The sequence below is a fragment of the Phocoena sinus genome, chromosome 18 (assembly GCF_008692025.1).
Source record: "Phocoena sinus isolate mPhoSin1 chromosome 18, mPhoSin1.pri, whole genome shotgun sequence".
NCBI lineage: Eukaryota > Metazoa > Chordata > Mammalia > Artiodactyla > Phocoenidae > Phocoena > Phocoena sinus.
This window is the reverse complement of record NC_045780.1, coordinates 70637390-70661292: the sequence shown is the minus strand read 5'-3', so window position 1 is coordinate 70661292 and position 23903 is coordinate 70637390. Positions and strand designations below refer to the sequence as shown.

At 41.2% G+C, this 23903-nt stretch overlaps 1 protein-coding gene across 3 annotated transcripts in view; it reads left to right on the top strand.

The window, feature by feature from the left end:
- Positions 1-23903, top strand: part of FGF14 (fibroblast growth factor 14) — a 639343-nt gene that overhangs the window by 441552 nt on the left and 173888 nt on the right. The window contains exon 1 of one of the 3 annotated variants that reach the window (XM_032611349.1): positions 20915-21107. The exons of the other annotated variants lie outside the window; for them this stretch is intronic. Coding sequence (XP_032467240.1) covers positions 20915-21107 — 193 coding nt within the window. Of the gene's footprint in view, positions 1-20914; positions 21108-23903 lie in introns of those variants that run through there. 3 annotated transcript variants of the gene reach the window in all.

Below are 23903 nucleotides of genomic sequence, written 5' to 3'. Positions count from 1 at the left end.
TTTGGGTTCTTCTTTAGAAACATAATTCTTGGGCTGAATCTCTGTTCCTGGCCTTCCATAGCTATCATCTTCTTTTTTAATTACTGTATTTTATTGATTGTAAGAAGCACTATATTTTATGTCCAACTAAGGAAGACAGAATGCTGTCGATTAAACTATGACATAATGCCATAATTACAGTCCTGTGGAACTGGTAAGTTGATCACACCAGCTTCTTTCTTGTTTTGACATTCATTTATTCTTCCAACAAATATTATCAACAGTTTCCTGCATGTACTAAGGATTAGTGGTAAACAAACAACATGACTCACTTTGCTCTGGAAAATGGGAAATGTAAGACAGAAGAACTGCAGGAAGAGAGCAGCTAAGCTCCCTGAGGATAGACTTCTCCTGCTGATTTGGCGTGGTGGCCCAAGGGTCTGGATCTTTTGGGTCAGACACTAATTAAAATATTTTATCCCGTGATTTCCACAGCCAGGTGAATTGCCAACATTTTGTTATCCCCAGTGGTCTGCCTCTCATATGGAGGAGGATGATACTGGGGACTGGTGTTGCTGACTTTGGTTCTGGAAATTGTGGTGACCCTGTTACTCAGCACTGTGTCAGGGAATGGGGCAAGGCCTGAAGCATGACCTTCAGGGCCCCAGGGGGAAAGTGGCAGGATTAACGCATCCCTCAAAACTCAACTCTTCCCAGTAAAATGCTGCTAGAAGTGAGCTTCCAAGCACCTGAAGTTCTTTTCATTCCATTACCACATAAATTCTCATAACCTTCATGGCATGGGCACTAATAAGCAGCTTTGAGCTGGTCTTAGGAGACTCAGACACTGTCACCCTGCAGCATCCTCGCTTCCCCAACTGGGGAGTGGAAGGGACGGTCTCTGCTTTGTAAGGCCATCTCAGGATTAAGAGATAATGTATGTTATGGGTCTGCTACTGAGCCTGGCACTCAGTAGATGTTCGTTTACGCAGGATGTTTGAGATCCTGGCAAGACCTTTCCATCACCGCCATCCAGCCTTCAGAATCTCCCCTTCATTTACCTGATGCAGGACTGCCAATATCTTATTCTTTTGAGATTATACAATATGGTTAAAAATATTTTATTAAGAATTAAAACCCCTTACCTGAGCAGGAAAAGGGCATACACTTAATGCTTTTTCAGATTAACTGGTCACAGTAGCTAGATGACAACTTAGAAGCCCCACGAGGAAGAGACACTTTGCTGGACATCTGTATATCTTTTGGGTTTTATGTATCTGCGTGTGTCGCGGTTGTGGTTGGGGGCAGCTTGGGTGTCAGGACCAAGAAGCACTGGGCAGGTCTGTTGGTAGGTTGCCTGGTTAGTGAGCACTCATCAGCGGGTACCAGGGGACCAAGTGGCTGCTCGAGACGGCTCTGAAGGGGTTGAGAGGAAGATCCTGGCCTCACGTCAACTCAGTCTCACAATTTGCCTGAGTCTAATTGTAAAAAGTGATAAGCTTCCCATTGCCATTTCAACTTTAGTAGGAAATGTTTTATTAAAATATGTTCTCAGGAATAAGTGCCTTTTCTTTTCTTTTACTTCATCGTACTGTATCTATAGCTCCATACTGTCCTTTTGTATCTCAGTCGAAAACAAAAGCTAGAACTGAGTTTCCTTTGTCACAGTTTGGACTGTGGGGCTACCAGCCACCCCCAGGAGGACCTTATATTCCCCCAATCTCCACCCAGTGTCAGAGGATCTTTCATGGAGATAGTGGTGTAGAGGGTAGGGCAGTGTGGTTTTCCAGACAATCTCCATCAGCCACGGTTGTTCACAGGACTGCCGCTAGGGTCCTTTGAGTAGGTGCTTTTGCTGTTGTTATTTGTTTTCTTCTAATAGAACTTTATTGAAGTGTAACATACACAAAGTAAACTGCAGATGTTGTAGTGGTACAGCTCAGTGTATTTGGGCAAATGTGCACACATCCCTATCATCATTATCAAGGCAAAGAACATTTCAAGCACCACAGAAAGTTCCGTCTTGTCCTTTCCAATCAACCCCCTGCCTCAGAGACAGACTCGTCTGATGTCCATAGGTAACATTTTCCACTTTTTAAATGGAGTCATGATTGTACTTGTTTGTGATTGGCTTCCTTAAGTGTTCAACATCATGTTTTTGAGGTTTATTTGTTATTGTGTATACTAGAGATTTGGAATTCTTTTTAACTGGGGAGGAGTCCTTCAGGGGGTGTGTGAATATACCACAGTTTGTTTTCCATCCTCCTATCGCTGGACATTTGGGTTGTTTCCTTATGTTGTGTTTTGGAGAACCAGCTGCCATCAAGTACCACTGCAGCTTGGAGGCTGCTTACTGCTGTTGCATGGACCGCATTTATTTGTCAAATCAAGGCTTCTGTCTTGTGAGTCACTGACTTATTCAAGGTCTACCTCCTTGCCTTAGTGATGAAGCAAATTAAAAGTCTGAAACTTGCAAGTACTCAAAATGTTTTTTATCTTCCCTTTGCTACTAGAAAAGTCATCACTTGAGAATATTAACCAAGTTGGTTATGGACGTTTATGGTTTCATGCTTTGCCAACAATTGTAATCCAAAGTAAATTACTTGTGAAATTAAAATGTGTTCTCTACTCTGAGTCATAGTTGTAGAAACCAAAGATATGTATGTATGTAGTATACATATTTATGTACCTAAAAGCAGTAATAATACATAGACTAATATTCAGTTACTTAAACTGTAGAGAAGATTAGAATAGTATGTGAAATTAGAATCATAAACTAATTAGATAATACACCAATATATAATTAATAACATTAATTCAATCTGATTCAACAGACATATTCACAAAAGACAATCTGAAAATCTTCTATTAGTCAATTTCTGATTTATTGCTATTAAAGCATTTCCTCTATACACAATGAGAAGTTAGAGCTGAGCAGAGAGTGCGTTCTGACTACAAACACATACAAATTGTGTTTTACGGGAAAAGGGCATCAGTAATTTTGGTTAGTTTTAATGTATCTGTTTGAACATATTTTGAGGGATAAAAATAACTTGGCCTTTAAAATAATAAGAAGAAAATATATAAAATATCACCAATGTTATTAATGATAATTCAGTCATTTCCATGTTACAATCAATGAAAAGAGATGGAGATGGATATAGTGAAAAATTAAGGCTAAAAAGGATTTAAAAGGAAAAGGAAACAAAAGAGAGAAAACAGGGCTTCAGGGTGTTACGATAACTGGTTAGCTGTCCCGTCTTTCTTTCTGCTTCTTTTGTCCACCTCACCAAAACTGATCTCAAAATCATGTGATTACGGTTTTCTCTTCCCTCTAAATTTGTCCCCTATGTTAAACACTGAGGAAAAATGTTTTGACTAGAATTTTAGAACCTGATTCTTGCCCTCAGAATTCTTCTTAGGTACTTTATTTTTTAAAATTTAATTTGCTATAATTAAAAAAAAGAGAAGCTTAGCAAAAGTGAATAAGTGCAACTGATTGACAAATAACTTCAATTATAAAAACAAAACAAAACAAAAAAGCTCCTTCCTTTTAGAAAACTTGCCTGTAACATATTTCAATTCAGCCGGTAGTTACGAGATCCAAGAACCAAAGTTTGCCCAGAACCATCCCATGAAATTCTGTGATGATATTGCTTATTTATGTATTTATGGTTTCCTTTTTTAAAAATCAGAAAAAGAACCTGCCTCTTTTCCAATGGGCCAGACTGTCTTCCATTAAAGGACTTCTTTTTCCATATGAGAAAAATTGCAGAGCAATGCTACAGATCAGCTCATGAAAGAAAGAATAAGCTTCCAGAAAATCTTGGAAAGATATACTCTTAATTTTAATGGGATATTCTGATTATTTACATAATATTGTAGTATTTGAAATGGATCTTGGAGAGCTTTTAGAGAAGGTTCTCTATATACTTAGGACCCACCTACCACCCCCAAAGACTCTGTTTTTTTAGTTTTCTTATGTGATTCCCATGAACAGCAGCTGTGGCACTCCACTGGATTGAAATAATAAACTAATTTATATAGGAAATGATGTGCAGAATACTTGAAGTGCTAAAGGCGAGTCCAAGCTGGGTCAACCTTGTTCTTCAGACCCTCGGCACAGTGAAGGGTACTGAGATCTCGACCCTACTTGTCTCTGCAGTGTGCAGCTCTGATCTGAAGGCTTAACATGGCCATCAGCACCCTGTCCAGCTTACCCAGGGGAAATCCACCTTCCAAAGCCTTGCACCAACTGTCACTGAATCACTTCTGAGGCCAAACACGATGCCAGGCTCTGGGAGCATCAGGCATGAGGAGTGAGTAAAGCAGACAAGGTCCCTGAGCAAAGCAGACAAGGTCCCTGAGTCAGTGAAGCTGAAAATCTCTCTGGGAGAGGTTTTAAGAGAGTTAAGATAAATGCAGCCTCATTTTGAAGTCTTAGTGTTTGCAACTAAAGAGAACATCAAAATGTATCCTTGGAAGAAATGGCAAGGGCAGTGAGTGTAAGCTACTAATTGAAGTGTCAACGAAAGGTCTAGAGAAAACATGGGTGTTAAGACTTGGCACTGAGACAACGTGAGGGTAGACGTAAGGACTTAGGAAGCCACGGGCAAGGAAGCAGAGAGGCGAGAGTGGAAGGGTTCACTTGAGTTCGAGAGACAAGCAGAAAAAGTCAATAGACAAGCAGAAAAAACCTTTAGGTTTTGTATGACCTTGGTGACAGCTCTCATGGGTGGGTCAGTGTCATTTAAAAATATGAAAGCTAGGGGCCTCCCTGGTGGCGCAGTGGTTGAGAGTCCGCCTGCTGATGCAGGGGACATGGGTTCGTGTCCCGGTCCGGGAGGATCCCACGTGCTGTGGAGCGGCTGGGCCCGTGAGCCATGGCCGCTGAGCCTGCGTGTCCGGAGACTGTGCTCCGCAACGGGAGACGCCACAACAGTGAGAGGCCCGCGTACTGCAAAAAAAAAAAAAAAAAAAAGTATGAAAGCTAGAGGGACAGAAATCAATAGTGTTCTGTAATAAAATATTTAAAGATGGTCATGTGGAGGAGGGAAACATATTTTTTTCCAGTGAGCAGTACAAAATCAGGCTTCAGGCCCAATACTGGGAAGGACCTTCTAAATTTCAAGCCATCTGGAAAGGAGAGGGTGACATTGGATCTGTTGTGTCCTCAGTCCATGGAGGGTGCCAGTGGAAAGCAGGCATCCCCTGAATGGTGTTGCTAGAATAAAACAGGACTAGATGATTTGAAGCCTCTTTGATGGAAATGCTGAGCAGAAGGGTAAATGTGAATTTAACAAACTAGTCTCTGGAACTCTGTGTGGAAGAAATTTTTATTTCCTTGACAGACCCAGAGGGTTTAGCAATATTTATTTAACTGTGTGTGTGTGTGTGTGTTTTAATCTAGACTGAATTGTCAAGGACTGTTACAGTGTACAATAATTTACCTCTGTGAGGAAGATGATGTTGAACTGTTGATAACATCTAGCCAAGAAAGTTGATGGAGAAAACTTTGCAAGTAACTAAGACGCTCTAAGGTAAAAAGAAAATGACTGAATGATTGTATAACCATACAGAGAGAGCATCGTGAGAACTGGGTCTTCCAATGACAGAGTTGCATTTCTGTGTTTATCAGTACAGCATTAATACTGGGATATGGGGCATAAGTGTGTTATCATTAAAATTGGGTCTGTTTATCTAGGAGCCAAGGAATGACCATAGAAAGAGCAATACTTTACTGCAGGAAATTACTTTTGCTCTTTATGACACCAGACCTTGTAAACACTATCAACCCTGAATTATATTCCTCATATCCTAAGAATCTATATTGAAGGTTGTCTTAAAGATTGCAACTTGATTTTTCAAGGAAAACGATGTTACTCTTTTCGTTGTTTTGTTTGTGTTTTTCGAGTGATCTTATTGGAACAGTAAAGTTTTATATCTCTGAAAGCAGAAAGGGAAAGGGAAAGATTTTGATGTTTAAGAATTCTAAACACAAGCCTTTTGATACCGTATAAATAGAATATGTTCTCACCTTAAAAGGAGAAATAAAATTAATTGCAATTTAGAAGAAAGAACAATCTAATCAGCTAATGATATCCACAGCTAAACGTAAAGGCTTTCTCCTTTGCATGTGTTGTCCTCCTATTTCTTCTAAATCAATATCTCTGTTTTTAAAAAGGCAGCCTTTTACGGTTATGAAGTTAGCACATGCTCCTTGGGGAAAATCGGAGGAAAAGTACAAAGAATAAAAGATATAAACAGCTATAACCCACCACCCACGGATAAATGCTGTTATTACTGCCCTTCAGTCTATGTTATGTGTATGTACATATGTTAATGACATATGTCACAGAGATACTGTTTTGTGTACAATTTAACTCCAATGACCCTGGCTCTCAGGTTGATAGAAAAGTGTGGATAAAGGGCAGCATGAGAATTGTGACATGACATGAAAATAGGTAAGTAAGTGGATCATATTGCAAACACACGTGGAAATACATTACCCTGTGTATCCTTACATAATATTTATATGCTCGGCTGGTTCTAATGCTGGTGCAGATTTCCCCCAGTAACTCCTAATATGGTCACCGGCTAAGGCTCTTTGTACCCTTCCCTCCAACACAGATTGGGCACTGTTGGTGTATGACATGGTTTTCACTTAACTTCACATGTGAAGCCGTGTCTTAACTTGGGGTTTCTCTCACTTGACACTTTCCTTCTGGAATCCCCAAGCCCCTCTCGTGTACCTGGTAGAACACCTGCTATCTTGTATTTATTTATTTATTCATTGATTCATCCATTCATTCATTCATTTAAATCTCAGCTTGCTGGGTTACTATTTCCAGGAGGCCCTTCCGGACCCACACCAGGTAGGCTGGCTCCTCTTCCCACTCTTCTTGTGCAGGCTTTACACTCTGAATCTCTAACACTCAGTCCTGCTTATGTATGAAGCCATCTTCCCCTATAGTCTGAGCTGCTTGAGGGTAGAATCACTTTCTATTTCTGTCCGAATACTGGGTCAAGTGTAGTGATGGAGAGTTAGTGCCCCATAGATTTGTTAACTGAGTGAATGAATGGATGGATGGATGAATGGAGGCTAATTATGTCACTTAAGACATATGCCTTTATGAAACCTATCTTTTTATGAAAATATTGACCGAAGGGGGCCCATTGTGCAAATCAGATGAAGTAATTCGTAGACAACTCGGGTTCTTTAAGAATAGTGGGTGTATCTGCAAAAAAAAAAAAGAAAAAAAAGAAAAAGAGAAGGGGGCTGCACTTAACAGAAAGGAGAGAGGAGATTTGTGTTCCAGAATTGTCTGGGGACCATGTTATGGGCAGACTTCTCCAGTGTAGCCAAGCTCTTCTGAGAAGTAAGAGGTGCAATGGACAGGTCATTGCACCTGACATCAGGAGACTCAGAATCCAGGCCTGGATCTGCTTCCAGTTAGCTTATTGCAGTAATTCCCTGACATACAAACCTTCAAGTTGCGAACTTTCAAAGATGCAAACGTGTGTGCCATCAGCGTCAGGTGTGAGTGACACTGCAGCTTGCCCTCCATCTCCTGTTGCTGACGATCCTTCAGCTCTACCATCTCCCCCCTCCTCTCCCTCCTCCAGTCAGTGACTCTTCTTGCCTGTTCACTCGATGCCAGCCCCTGCATGCCAGCTGTTGTACCAGACTACTGTACTTTTCTAGGTGCTGTACTGTAAGATTTTAAATGTTTTATTTTTTGTGTCTGTTTGTTTTTCATGTATTATTTGTGTGAAGAGTATTATAAACCTGTTACAGTACAGCACTATATAGCCGATTGTGTTAGTTGGGTACCTAGGCTAACTTTGTTGGACTTACACACAAATTGGACTTACGAACATGCTCTTGGAATGGAACTCGTTTTGTATGTTGGGGACTTACTGTAATTAACTTACTACTTAAGTAAATTAATTAACCTCCTTGGGGTTGAGTTTATTGCTCAGTAAAATGTGGTTATTAGACTAGATCATCTCTAAGATTACTTCTTGTTCTAACTTTTAAAGATAGGGAATAATGAGATAATAACAAATTAAGATTCCAGTTCAAATCTAGAAATGATTGGAATTGAGGAATAATATATGATTCTGATGCACCTATTAGTGATTTTCTCAGAAAAAATGAGCAGAAAATCGGGGTCTCCGAAGACCTCCACAAGCCTCTGCCCCTTTGACCTCTTTTAGTGCTTCAAGCGTGAGAGTAGCTTCTTTCAGAGAAGGTGCTGGGTTTTTGTTTTTTTTTTTTTCAAGTCTTTTGAAAAGTTGCAATGTTACCAGGGATGAGAAAGGAGGTGAGGGCTGGAAATGGGACCCGAGGGCAGGTGTGTTTTACTATTGGGTGGAGAAGTAAAGAGACCAGAAGTCCAGAACCCAAGGGTCTTCCTTTCTTACTGTCTTCCTTCCTTCCCCAGTCACTGAGTGAGTAGCTAGCTGGGAAGCGTCCGCATGTACCAGGCCCTGGGAAGGCGAGCCCTCGGGTCCGGAGCCCTGCACTCGGGTGGCTGGGCGTGTTTGGGAGGCAAAGAGATCATCCCCGGAAGCTTTAGAAGCTGGGAGTTGGTGGGAACGCATTTACTGAGGCGGAGGGTACAGTGCCCCTTCAGAGGGCACGTGAAGAAGCTACAATAAAGGTCTGGGAATTAGGACCCCTGGTTTATCTGCCTAAGTAACCTGAAAAGTAGAACACAGTGCCTGAGCATCTGTCTGGCTCTTGTAGCGGGGCACCAAGAGCTAAAATCAAATCTTCGTAGTAGAAAGACATGTGAAATTGCTGTCTCCGGTTTGTAGTCAGAATTCCCTGACATAAACTAATCTGAGACTTGTCCTGCTAGAACTAAATCCCCGGAGAAGATCACTAAGCCCATTTTATGCGGAGGTGCACACAGGTCTATGAGCGTGACCGGGGCTCTCTCCTCCTCAGCCCAGGTGGCTGCACCAGTTAGGTATCTGGGGGAAGAATAATTCTGCTTGGACCTTTTATCCCTGTTCATTGGGAAGAGACTCATTTACTGATATGTCTCGGTGTTTCAAGTTATATATATTTGCCTGCAAAGTAGAATAGCTGCTAATCCAGACTCAAAGCCAAAGACTTCTTGTAACCATTGGATACTCTCATCTCTAGAAACCAGTTTCAAACCTCTGTAGGGAATCAGAGGAAGGTAAAGTGAGTGACAACATAAAAAGGGAAAAGGAGACAAAGGAGTGAGCAAAGAGACATTTAGAGACCAGGGCTACAGAATTTGTTTATTTAAAACTCTCCATGACGTTCTGCCTGAAATTATTCTCTGTTTCTGAGGTTCCTCCTTCTCTATCCCTCTGTCCATATCAAACTCACTGAAAAATATTTCTGATTCCTTTAAAAAAATCTTTAACTTCAATGATACCTTTCATTTGTAGTCAGTGTCAAATCTAGAGTGAAGGCAAAATCTTACCTAAGGAGCTAGTCTACATTTCTAAAAGGAAACAGCAATTACCTACTACCCCTAGAGCTAAATAAAAACGAAAATGGAATGGGGAAAAAAAGACTTTCTGAATCTATTTCCTTCATTTGGTGATAGCCTCAGGCCCTAAATCTCATCTTGTAGAGCATCACATGTTTAGCTTTAGTTTTATTCAGCTCAATTCTATGGCCCTAAATCTCATGAAAGGCGTGTTATAAACTCAAGGAATTAAATTCTTCATGGATTTATGTGTGACTCAGAAAATGCATCCTCACAACCCACAGGGGACCAAAATGGCTCTGTTTCCACAATGTCTGAAAATTGCTGTACTGTTTTTTTTTTTTTTCTGAGAGATGCAGTAATTAAAGTCATAAGAAATTCAGGTAAGCAGGTGGTATCAGAGAGTCCCAGCCAATAATAAGACATCATTGAGAGCAGGGAGTAAAGTAATGGGGGGTGCAGAAGCAGGCATTAGGTTCAATTAAGTAAACAGCTGTTGTTAAAAAGAATTCTATTTTGTAGGAAACAGTACTCTCATTTAAAAACTGGCATTCTGGAGCAGATACCTTGTCCATGCTCTTGGGGTTGGGGGTGGTGATTATCAAATTCTAGGCAGGGCTCTATTTTCATGTGCTTTAGATAGAGGGTAGGCTTGGTAGACTGAATAATAGCTGTCCCCACTGCCCCCCACCAGAAGATGTCCAAGTCAATACATGGAAATCCCTAGTCCTGCAACTGTATGTTTAGATGGTAAAAGGGACTTGGCAGATGTGATTAAGTTGAAGATCTTGAGCTGGGAGATGATCCTGGGTTATCTGGGTAAGCCTAATGTCATCACTAGGGCCCTTAGAAGAGGGGGGGAGAATGGGGGCAAAATCAGTAGTAGTAGATGTGACAAGAGAAGAAAGAGGTTGGCATGACACAGGGAAAGGACCCTGAGCCATGGAATGAAGTTGACCTCTAGAGGATTAAAATAACAAGCAGTTTCTTTCCTCATCATTTCCAGAAGGAACCAGCTCTGTAGATATCTTGACCAAAACCCAGTGAAACTGACTTGGGACTTCTTACGTCCAGAACTGAGAGAGAATAAATGTATTGTTTTTAAGCAACTAAATTTGTGGCAAATTGTCACAGAAGTAATAGGAAACATATTGTAGGTTACTGAGAAGGACTCAGGGCATCAATTTAAGGATATAATTGTTTAGTTCTTAAGTACAAAGTAGCAACTACGTTCTGCTGAACCCGCAAAATGGCATCAACTTATAATGATAACATTTCTTAAGTGCATTGCACTTTGGAAATTACTTTCACATGCAGTTTTTAGAAGTAGATTCCCAGATTAGAAGGAGATAAATAGCAATTTTTTTCAGAACCCTAAGGCTTAAGTTATTTAGCTAGACTTCCTAAAACTCTGAAAACTAAAGCAAGGATTGGCCCCAGAGGTTAGAACACTTAGAGCATGACTTAGAAGGAGGTGATCTTTGAGTTGTAAAGAGCTTTTAGAGAATATAGAATGTAGAATATAGTAGTTTCTGATGGACTTCATGTAGCTAAAGTGTATGAATGATACACTGGCTTTTACCTCAGTGTGTTTCTTAGTCACTAAAGTGTGCCAAAAATATGAGAGCAAATTTTCAGTTAATGATTTTTTTTAACCAGAAGAAATACACCAAAACTTTTAATGTCAAGATTAGAGGTGATTTTATTTATCATTTAATTTTATATTCCAACTTTTTCTTAATGAGTATGTATTAACTTTTATAGTCAGAAATGTAGTACTGGGTGTTGTGTGTTCCTTCTTTCCCTCCCTCTACAGTTGTGATTCTTATTCTTGCTTTGGAAACAGGTCACTTTGAGAATTGGATGAAAACTGTGAACCCAGTTTCCATAAAAATGCACATGCGCCCCATTTTTTTCCTTTAGTACAAATGTCAGGGGGAATCACAGATAATCCTAAATCCATCCATGAAACTGCTGAGGGTCCTCAAATCCCATGTGAGAGTCTCCATCCTACAGTTGGTGCTGTGACAGGTAGTCAGATTTTAAATAGCTGGATGGAGATAGCTTGGTAGAAAAAGGATGTACTTAAGATCTGTTTCTTCCATTTTCTAGCATTGTAAACATAAGAATCACTTAACAACTCTGGAACCTAACATTTATCTTAAATGGAAATCATGACACCCACTTCAATACATGTAAAAGGTCTTCACAGACTATTATACAAATATTATTTAGGTGCTTTATAAATTGAGAGAGACATAGTCTCAGTTTGTGTTCAAAGAATTATGGATACAACCTATACTCTAATTTATTCTTAATTTCCATTGAACTATTATTGAGAAAAATTTCAAAAGTGAATTTAGGTAGATATTGTCTACATTCTTAGGGTGGTAATGAAAATAGTTTTCTAAGATTCTTGAATTGGGAATTTGCAAGTCACTTTTCTTTGGAAATCACTAATGCTTTACAGTTATCTTTACCAGAGTTATGAATTCAGCTATGTGTTTTGGCACATGCATATGTATATGTGTGTGCATATGTGCATGGGTGCACATGTTCATATATGTGTTTAGCCCATTTATACTACATACAAAGAACATAATTAACCTAGAACCTTTCATTGCTATGAAAGTGACCATTCTAGTAATCATTGACTATAAACTGGTTACAATGTTAAATACAGATAAGGCTATATCATAAGTGCACACAGAATCTTTGCTTTGAGAATATAAATGAAAGTTCATTTCTCATTTTTTTGGAAATTGAATAATTTTTTCTGTTGAAATATTCAGTATTCTTTTTTTAACATCTTTATTGGAGTATAATTGCTTTACAATGTTGTGTTAGTTTCTGCTTTATAACAAAGTGAATCAGCTATACCTATACATATATCCCCACATCCCCTCCCTCTTGCATCTCCCTCCCATCCTCCCTATCCCACCCCTCTAGGTGGTCACAAAGCACCGAGCTGATCTCCCTGTGTGATGTTGCTGCTTCCCACTAGGTATCTGTTTTACATTTGGTAGTGTATATATGTCCATGCCACTCTCTCACTTTGTTCCAGCTTACCCTTCCCCCTCCCCATGTCCTCATGTCCATTCTCTACATCTGAGTCTTTATTTCTGTCCTGCCCCTAAGTTCTTCAGAACCTTTTTTTGTTTTAGACTCCATATATATGTGCATACGGTATTTGTTTTTCTTTTTCTGACTTACTTCACTCTGTATGACAGACTCTAGGTCCATCCACCCCCCTACAAATAACTCAATTTCATTTCTTTTTATGGCTGAGTAATATTCCATTGTATATATGTTCATTGCAGCCCTATTTACAATAGCCAGGACATGGAAGCAACCTAAGTGTCCATCGACACATATATTCAATATTCTTTTTAAAAACCCGATTCACTGATATATCGTTAAATCGATGTTATTATCATCTCCCACAACTCATGTAGAGTGAGGAAAGATAAGTCATTGCTCACAACTCTGAAATGAATGCTATGCACATTTTGAGTTCACTTTAATAAAGCAGGCTGGAAACCACTGAGAGTATTTTTCCAACATATTAGCCAGATTTTAAAAATACACTAGATTTGTAAATCGAAGCCATCTGCTTATATCAATCTGGTATTGCTTCTATAGGTAAGAATGTTCACAAGTTTTCGGTACCAATAGTTTCCACTTTTTCTTTATTGAATCAAAATATTAAGTGACAATAAAATTCCTTCCAGGTTTTTTTTTTAATAGATGGATATCTGTTCCCTATGAGAAATAAATATATCCAGCAAAATTAATCAACAAGACTGTTATAACATTAATGCAATCAATTACTTCTTGAAAAATCTAACTTAAAACACTTTAACATTCGTTTCGATTATCCTTTGAATCTAAAATAAAGGTCAATAATACTATCACAGAAAAAATAAAATAAGGTTTTGAACTTGAATTATAAGGAAGGGATACACATTCATTCTTAATTAACTACCTGAAAATTTGTCCCAAGTGCATCTTAACATTACTTTTTGATGTTCTTCCAAATGAGTAAAAAATGAAAAGGGTCATCAGTACTGACTAAATTCTCAGAATTACCTCATACATTTTCAAATAAAACCCATTTAATCCAGAACAAAGGATGAAAACATAAATGTCAATATATCCTTTTTAACTCTACTCAAGCTCATCCCAAATTAATTTATGATAACTTACTTGTGAAAAAATGTTGGGCCTTCATATTTTATCCTTAATTTTAAGTGTTCAAAAGTGATTGACTCACAAAGGGAACCATGTGACAAAATGGAGTGAGTCGCTTATTGTGTGGAGATGATCAAATAAGTGAGCAGGAAATATTCGAGGAATATTTGTTTCCATCCTATCAATCCTTCCAGTTCAGACTCACAGGGAGATAAAAGAATTAAAACAACAACAACAATAATAATGAAACTAAAGATATTTCAGAACACAGTTTCTCTGAAGCACTTAAAATCTATTTTAACCAAAAGATGTATGATGTCTAAGCAAAATACAGAGCATGACAGGGTTAATAAGGGTACAGTCCCACTGATAGACTTACATAGTCCCATTATACCCCATTTCGTTGAGTCTAAGATGCAAAGTTTTTTTTTAAATAAATATCTCTGAAATTGATATACATCTTGTAATCTGTGATGTGACATAGTTGAACAAAATGTTTTTTTCCTTTGTAGCTAAATGATGCATCTTAAAGTCAATGCGTTCTTAGATCCGATGAATTTGGTTACATTGAAATAATGGCTGTGGCAATGACATATATGAAGAAACATAGGTAGACTGTTACTTTGTGAAAATAAGAAGTGTTAACATTTAGTAATGACATCAGTATCACAGAATATGTTCTTTAGAGTTTTTTGTTTATTTGAAGTTGAAGTAATGCACTTGTTTTTAGTAAACCATACAAAAACTTACATATTTGGAATTTAAGCAGCCTACTCAATAAAATAAACTAGAATATAACAAAATTGCAGAAGGCAAGGGGAAAAGGCTCTTTAAATAATGAAATCAGTATCAATAAGACTGTTTCTTGTCTATGTATTCTCCTCCCTTAGGCTTTATTTACTTTTGTATTTATAGATGATCAAATATGTTCATCTAGTTTCCAATGATGGATTCAATGTAACAAATTTGAAAAGGGGGCATATTGTCAATTGGCAGCCTGAAAGCAAGGGAGAAAACAGGATGTGTATTGGGGGGCAGGATGAGTCACAAAGATCAGTAGCATTGTCCTCTACAATCCAAGTGAAGTCAGTCTCGCAACCTTCAGTAAGCCCCAAATCACTGTTGGAACTCAGAACTCAGACTACATGTCCTCTTAGGGATATAGAATGGTGATTCGGGAAGGTTGTGATAATGAACAACTTGTATTAGGAAGCCACAATATAAATGTCATTGTTCTTGTTGGGACATTAACTTACTTGAAGGTTGAGGTCTTAAATAATTGAAATGGTATTTTAAATCGTATATAAATATATGATTATATTGGGTTGGCCAAAAAGTCCGTTCGGGTTTCACGTACCAGCTTACAAAAACCCGAACGGACTTTTTGGCCAACCCAATATCTAACATAGAATTGTCGTGGATTTTTCATATTAAATATTTTGCTAATGCTTTGGTTTAAAAAAAATTACATGTCATGTTAAGTTGAGCCTAAATGATCAAGCGAAGTCTAGAGGACTCTCTGTATATCCTATTTACGGGGTTGAGATTGTGTATATTCCAAATAGAATTTTAGATTTCTTTCTTCTCTTAAAGAGATCAAGCACCATGGGGTAATTTATCCTTGACAGACTGGACTAAGCAACATTTTCTGTTCCTCGTATTTGGTGTTAACTGTTTGGCTGTCTTTGTATCCAACTTCTTAATTCTTTAAGCCCCTACTCTGCCTTGCCCCATTTTAAGAACTGGATATGTGGCAGTCAACAAATGAGACACAAAATATGTTCCCTCTTAGGCTTGTGTTTTAAAAGAGCAGGATAGTCCAAATAAATAAGATACATATTAAAATACATATATAAAAACACATAGAAGTTTTAAAAGTTGTGACTGCTATGCAGAACCTTAAATCAGGGAAAGAAGAAGGGGTTGACTGTGTTTGGAGGTTGCTATTTTAGCTAGATTTGTAAGAGAAGATCTCAACTGGGATGATAATAAGTGAGCAAAGATTTTGCAGGAGGTGAGAGAGTCAGATGGAAGAGCAAGCACAGAAGTCCGGCCATAGCAACGTGCCAGGTAGGTCGAGGAAGGCAACTGGTGAATGAAGAGAGAGAAGCAGAGATGGTGTCAGATAACAAATGAAGGTAGATGAGAGATACAAATCACATGGAGCATGATTTGTAGGCACTGTGAGGACTTTGGTTTTTACTGAGGTGTAGGATTTTGAATAGAGGCGTAATATAGTCTGATTTATACCTTTAACACTTTGGTCACAGTGTTGAAGGCATATCAAAGAAGATCAAGGGTGAATCCCAAGGGACCAATCAGGCTGCTATTGTAATAGTCCAAAAGATCATGGTGGTGGGTAGCAGTGCATATAGTGGGAAGTGATCTTACGGTAGATCTATTTTGAAGGTAGAATGAATACATTTTGTTGAGGAATTACATAAGAGGTACTAAAGAAAGAAATGAGATTAGTTTGATGCCCAAGTTTTGGGGCCGGGGGAAGAAGAAGAATGGAAATGTCATTCCAGAGATGGGGCAGATTGGAAAGCAGGTTTGAGAAAGAAGAAAGAGAGTTTAATCTTGGCCATGTTAAGCCCGAGATGCCTACTAGACATCTTCATAGAAGTGTCAATGTAGGACTTGGTCATTGAAGAAATGAAGACCTGAGTGATGAGTTAAATGATTACCAGTAGCTATCATTTATTGAATTTGCACTATTTGGCAGGCACTGCTGTGTTTTATATACATGTTCTTATTTAATCCTCATAATAACCTTATTGCATTATTGTGACCATTTTACAGAGAAGAAGAAATAGAAACTTAGAGAGGTTTAGATGAATTGCTCAAGGATGCACAGTCAAGCCTATGACTGCTTTACTCCAATTGTGATTTTAGCTACTGTTTTATATTACTGAGGGGAGTGTGGGCAAGAGGCAGTAAAAGTGTCCCAGGTAGAAGGAAAAACATATGGAAAGTAGAGGGGCCAAAGGGAGCATGGCATCTTCTGGAGACGTTGCGAGCACAGGGAAGTAGTTGAATAATCAGCTTCTAATGAACTAATGCTTGTGTGGTACTTTACAGTTTTAGAACTCTTTTCTCATAGGCACACATATTAATCTCTGTGAGGGAGGGAAATGTTTTTATTATCTCTATTCAGTGAGTAGGGAAAGAGCCTTACAGAGCTAAGTTCACAAATTTAGTCAATTATGAACCAAAGTTTGACCTTGGGCTTCTTTATTTAAAAAAATAATTTTTACATTTCTAATTACTTAAAATCTTTTCAAGTACCCAGTTCGGAGGTGAGGAAATATACATGGGAATACATACATTTTGATCTTGAAAAAGACATGGAAATTGGAAAAGAATTTCCGAGATAGAAATGAGTGATCTGGGACATCATGACAATAATAGCTGTCATTTTTAAGCACTGACGATGTACCAGACAATGGACAAGGATCTTTACATTACTAAATTTAACCTCACAAGAATTAAAAAGGAGATTTTATTATCATCTCAGTTTTAGGGTGAGGAAATTGAGGCTGAGAGAAACTGAAGCAACTCACTGGAGGTCATTATACAGCCAGGATGGAGCAAAATCCAGAAATGAACGAGACTGTCAGAAATCAGAGTTCAGACGCCTAACAGGTTGGTCAGGAGCCACTCTACCTGATCAGTACTATATTGTTTGTTTTTGTACATTCAAAGCTGAAATGAACGACACCGAGGCGGTTCTCATGAGTGTAACATTATTTTCTGAATTACAGCAAGGTATGGATTTCGGTTCACCCGCCCTGAACGGTTTTCACTCTGGTTTTTTGCACACGCTTTTATCACAGCTTAAGACAGCAGATGGCTCTCTTGCGTTTTCTTTCACTTACCTCTATCTGTAAACAACTAAACAGCGTTTGGGGGAGGTAAAAGGAAAACGTAGAGATGAAGCTAAAAGACCTTGATTAGCCCAAGTGCTGCCCCCCACCCCATGCTCCCTTAAAACCAGAAACCACCTAAGATAGAAGCGTTTAAGGCTTGTGAAATTCACACTTTGAGTAGACGCCCCGGGACTGAGGAGTCCGCTGTTTCAGGCGCTGCGCCAGGCGTTGGAATAAATCAGGAGAGAGTATTTCTTGGTTCTCAAAAAGCTGAAAAGCTTCATGCTCCAATGTGGGTTACTAATGCCAGTGGAAGCCGTGAGGATTAATTTCCTTTCCGCCTTGGGTGGCTTGGGCTGGGCAGCGGAAAGCTGCTTTTAAGGGCAGAGAGTATCGGAGCCTCTCGAAACCAGCAGCGCGCCCACGCTCAGGGAAACCTGCTTGCTCTCCGCGCGCCCTGGCTGTGGCCGGATCCTTGTCCGCGGTGCTGAACCGCAGCTGGGCATTGAAGGGAGGGGTCCGAAGGAGACAAAAAACCGACCTTCCCTTGGATTATACAATCCAAGAAATTGGGGAGAACCCTGAATTGTAAGAAAATGCCCGGAAAGAAAAGAATTAACACAGCTATAATAAGAAGCAGCTTAATCTCACTCTGTTCAAATTATTATACTACACATGTATATCACGAGGATTAAAAAAAAAAGAAGCCAACTAGGTTATGTAATTTGGGGCAGTTGTACTAGATTGAAAAGGTCACTATACTTAACATTTTGCTTCTTTGAAAAACTCATTACTAGCTTTAGGTAAATATGTTTGCTTTAATTGTAAAGTCGTTCGGAAATTCCAATCTGTACTGTCTGAAATGTCCAGATAGCCACTCTTCAATAATGGAAGGTAGGAGTAGCTACCATTTCTGTTCAATACGACTTATTTCGGTGAATTTCTTAAAAGAAACACTTGAATAGCCTTTTATTAGATGTATCCATCTCTGCAAATGTCCTTCCCTTTTAAAGCAAGAACATGGCAAAACTAAATACACTTAGTAAACATGTAAGAACAAAGACATGTAAAAGAGAGAGAGAAAAAAAAAGGTAGACATGGAGCAAAATAGTTAACACACCCTTTTTTCTTCACTTTTTCTATCTCATAGGAGATTAAGGATTGCAAATTCCTGGGAAAATTACTCATGCATATTCCTTTTAGTAATCGTAGTTATTACATATATAGAGATTTCATGTATATAAAACATGGTAAGGTGGGGAAAATAAGCCTACAGAGTATGTTCTTTAATGTTAAATAGTATATACATTATCCTAAATCCAGTGATATCTGCATTGGACCCAAATCTACACACTCCTCTTAGATGAAATTCTCTTCCCCAAGAGAGGCTTATTGGTAAATACAGTGAAAAACAGCTGAGCAGTAATTGCTTCCTTGGAGAGACTGTGGATAAGTTCCCTAGAGCAGAAGGTGTCTAGCCTCCCTGTAATCAGCCCTTGTCTGAACTTCTCCCACTTGCCTGGTTGCAAGTCTCTGTAGTACTTTACTGCCTATTCCTGAGGCAAAGAGAAAGTGGGTGTTGGTTCAGAACTGCTCCCAGGGCTGCCTTCCGAGTGTGTCTCTCCAGCTCTAAAGCGGTCACCAGAAAAGTGATTGTTACAAGTACCAATTATCAGATGAGTTTTCTTTCCTCCATTCTTCACACTGGATTGCGAGAAGTGTAGTTTGTGCGTTTCTTTTCTTTACCTCTTGGAATGATAAGCAAACAGTCTAAAGGGAAGAGGAAACGGTAAGAAGCCATAGGAGCAAAAGCTACTCATAGTTCTGTGGCTCGGAGTGTGTCCTAGGAACCAAGGATCTGTATTCATCCAAGCACGCATTGTTTCTCTCCCAACCTCCTTTTCTAGGGTGCTCTGCACTGGTTCCCCTCCTCCTGGACCTTCATGTTTTTGGTTATCCATGACAGAATGCTGCCAGGACACAGACAGGAAGTCAAGGAGAAGAGGCAGCAGCTGTTGTATTTGAATTTCAGACATAGTTCATATGCTTTGCTCCCTGGCTCCCTACCCAGGGACGCCAAAGACGGCAGCTCAAACTGGAGTGTCCCTCAGTCTGGCTGCTTTCTGTTGTCGCTGGAATACTGTGACACCCCGCCCGCCCTTAATATTCTGTGGTAGCTTCTTCAACATTCCGTTCCCGCTGCTGTTCTGCAGCAGCTACAGCTGCTGCCATCTCTTCCTCCAAGTGCTAGAGAGCAAATTTGGGAAGGGGGTCTTTCCGCACCACCTCTCCACGTCTTGTCCCCTTCCCTCCTCCCTCCTTCTTGCTCTGCTACGGTTTCAACACGACAAGCCTGCTTTTCCTGGGAGCAGAAGGGAGAGTCCAGCAAGTTTGGGTGGATTAGGTAGGGAGTGGAGGCGCCTCCCTCCTCGGGACACACTCTCCTCCCTCCCCCCCGCCCCCTCCTCCTTCCCGGGCTGGAGAGGCTCTGGTGCTGAAGGGATTAGCGGGGAGGGCGGAAACCACCTTGCGTTCCAACCACGGCTGAGAGTTTCTGTGGACCAGGAGGCACGTAAAGATCCAGAAGCCCTCGCTAAGCCTCGGAAGCCTCGGAGACCTGCGAGTTTCATCCAAGAAAAAGCGCACTGATAATTCCTTCAATTCCACCCGCTTTGGCTTAGCCTTTCAGCACCCCACCCCCTGCCATCCGTTTTGGCTTTCTTTTACAGTATTACTAATATTTTTTAAAGTCCTTATTATATATATACCTTTTTCTTTCCTTCAGAAGACTGGCCTAGGAGGGGGACGGGAGGGGAGTGTAGCGGGCTGGGAACGAAGCGCTCTGATTTGAGATCTCCGGGGAGAAGATTGCGCTCTCCAGATGCTGATCTCCAAGGCACTTGACGATCACCGGTGGACTCCGAGAGCGGGCGGCAGCGGCGGCACGGGCCGGGGGGCCGCTCGAGTCCGGCTCTGAGTCCTGCCCAGCGCGCTCTGGGCGGACCAACGCGCGGGACCCGGCCGGCACCTGCCCTCCATCCCTTGCCCGGGAAGAAGGCAACCGGCTCGACCTCCCGCCCGGGAGGCGGGCCGGGCAGGAAGGCGGCGCGAGCGGCGGCGCCCGCGGCCCCGGCCCCAGTCCCGGCTCCGACGCGGCGGCGGCGGCGGCGGCGGGCACGACCTCGGGCTCCCGGCGTTCGCCCCGCCGCGCCCTGGGCGCATTTGCGGGCCCGGCCCCGCGCTCCGCGGAGAGGGCGATGGGTCCCAGGCGGGACTGAGCGCTCCCAGCCCCCGGCCCCGGCCCTCCGGCCTGCCCTCCTTGCCGGCCCTTCCCGCTCTGTGTCCCCAGCTCCCTCCCCCTCGGCCCCGCCCTCCTCCGGACCCGGTCCCGGGGCCACCATGGCCGCGGCCATCGCCAGCGGCTTGATCCGCCAGAAGCGGCAGGCGCGGGAGCAGCACTGGGACCGGCCGTCCGCCGGCAGGAGGCGGAGCAGTCCCAGCAGGAACCGCGGGCTCTGCAACGGCAACCTGGTGGACATCTTCTCCAAAGTGCGCATCTTCGGCCGCAAGAAGCGAAGGTTGCGGCGCCAAGGTCTGTGCGGGTCCCGGTTGGGAGGCGCGCCCTCGGATCTATCCCCTGTCCCCGCCTGCGTGGGGCCTTTTCGGGCTTCCCTGCCTCCCTCCGTCTCTCACCCCCCCCTCCCCCAACACAAGTCTCGCTCCCGAGCGCTCCGAGCGCCTGCCGCCCTCGGGAGCTGGGCATCTGCTCCCAGGCAACCTGTAGCCACTGAAAACTCAAGCCGCCAGGCGCCGGCAGGTTGGCCCGCTCCCGCCGCTGCCTCTCGCCCTCCGAGTCCGACGCGGGCCGGCTCCCAGGGAAAACCTCTTTCTGCCCTGAGGGTCTTGGCCCCCCTCGGGGTCGCGCCGGCTGCTTCCAGCCCGGTTGGAGATGCCGGGAATTTCTGGGTCTGGCCTCCCGGGTCTCCTGGAGCCCCCTCGGCTCCCGGACCTTGGCAGAGGGGCTGGTCCCCGCCTTGCGCTCAGCAGGGGCTGGGGTAAAGAGAAGCGAGGCGAGGGTGTGTTGGAGCTGAGAGCCAGTTCAGGAGATTTACTGGAAGGCTGCTTCGTGGGCAGCACGGGTCACTCTGAAGCCCTTGGGTCGCATCTTGGGATGAGGAGAGGGGCGCAGAGGGCGGAGAACGAGTCCCCATTGGGGGTTTGGCAGACGTCCCTTCTACGTGGTAGTTTCGATTCAAGGACTCGCGAATTACGTGAGGCCAAAGAAGCAGTTACTACATACGGATGACTCTAATAGTTGCCTTACTATACATATTTTTTGGGACATAGCTAATGCCCAGCATGACCTTCTGTTGCTGCCTTTAAAATGCCAGGGTCTGAGAAGGCGACTCACTCCTGAGCTGGAGCCCAGCGCCTTTTGTTCCTTTCCGTTCCTCTCCACATCCAGTTGCTAGGGGTGGTTGTTTGGAGAGCATGTGGGGTGTTTTGTGGGAGAAATGGGGATTGCTTGCTTTTCATTACTAAGTGGGCCCGGCAGGAAACACTGAAGAATATATTTACGTTAATAGGAGTATATGTTTGCCCAGCACATTGTATTCCTGGTGCCCAGCTGTATTTATTTTAAGTTCCCTGTTGTTCCAGAGATGTGTGAGAGAAGCATATGCTGTACGTGTGTATCTGTGTGAATGTGTGTATGTGTCCCCCACACAATTGCAGATTTACGACCGAAAGTTTCAATGCTTCTATAAACAAAGACTAGAACTAATTTTTTTTTTAATCGCTCATTGTCACAGTTAGAAATTGCAGTTACTTGCTCTTAGAATCTAGCTTAGAAGGCAAACATCTGAGGGAAATCAGAATGGCATTTTTAAGGTAGATAAATTATATAGCTATAAAAGAAGGAACTTCATGATAAAGACTTCGGAGACAATATTTTCAGACCAGTGTAGAAGCTATTAAGAAAAATGGACTTTAATTTTACACTTTAGCCTAGAGGATGATCCAGCAAACCTTGGTATTATAAGACCAACTCAACTGTTTTAAACATCGTTGACACATGGAGGGTCACATTATTATGACTTAACATATTTGCTTCTCCCCTAATTTCATCTGATTATCTTTTAGAACACAGTTTTCACCAGGTAGAGCTCCAGTGTTGCCATGTATTTGAAGTAAAGAAACATATTTTTTTCTAGATAGGACTGTTTAATATAAATGATGATTAAAACTTAGTGCATATTCTTTAAATATAAACCAGTAGATTATTTTATAAATATGAACAATAAATGTTCTGTGTCATATTGGGTGATGGAGGAGGGTTTGCTTTACACTTGTGAATTTTAAGATGGGGATGAATTTTAACTTTTTACCAGATAAAGAAAGGCATCTGAGCTCTCTGATAGTCTATTTCAACATTTGCAACCCTGACTGTTCTCTTGACATTCATGAGTTTGAGGTGATATATTTGAAGTCACTTCTGCTACCTTATTTTTGGTGGGAGAAAGGAAAAGAAGATAAGCCAGAGGAAATCTCATCAAAACCTTTCCTTTTATCCTTTTCATATATCTTATATATCAAGAAATATATTCTTTAGTGAAGAAAAATATAGATATATCCCTTGAGTATCAGAAAGGAATTATTAATTTAAGCCAAAAAAATACTAAAACTATGTTATGTAAGTCATATATTGATGTATAATTACATGATTTTACAATATATTATTAAATATAACTATACATAATTATTTTATTATTTAATTAAATATTCTTTTAGGAAACATTTTTTAAGCATAAGCATATTTTCCTTTTCCTCCTATACTCACTCTTTGCATAAGAACTTGCATTCTTGCATTCTTGAGAGTAACTCACAAATATGTAGTCACGTTCCAATCCCTGAAAAAAGGGATAGATTATATTGTGTATATTTAGGGAAAGACCCCAGGAAATTTTAAAAGTCTGATTTGTTAATTTCAAGATATAACTTTTAGTTATGACAATTCCATATATCTTTGTATTTGAAAATTATTAATTTGACAAATAGTTATTGAATCTTTGTAATATGTCAGGTCCTGTTCCAGGTATTATATGTGGAGTGTTGAAAAGAACAGACGAATCTCCCTCCATCATGGAGCTTACAGACATGGGGTAGAAAGTCGCTGCATATGGCAAGGAACAAGTTAATATGAATTACAAAAGTCAAAGTCCCAAAAAGCACATAGAGGGCTGAGGTAGAGAACCACAGGGGTGGGGGGGTGAGGGTGGGTAGGAAGGGGGACCTAATTAGATCAAGTAGGCAGGGTGGCCACTCCAAGAGCTACTACAGGTTGAATGCTGACATCTGAGAAGGATGCAGAGGTTTGAAGAACAATGTG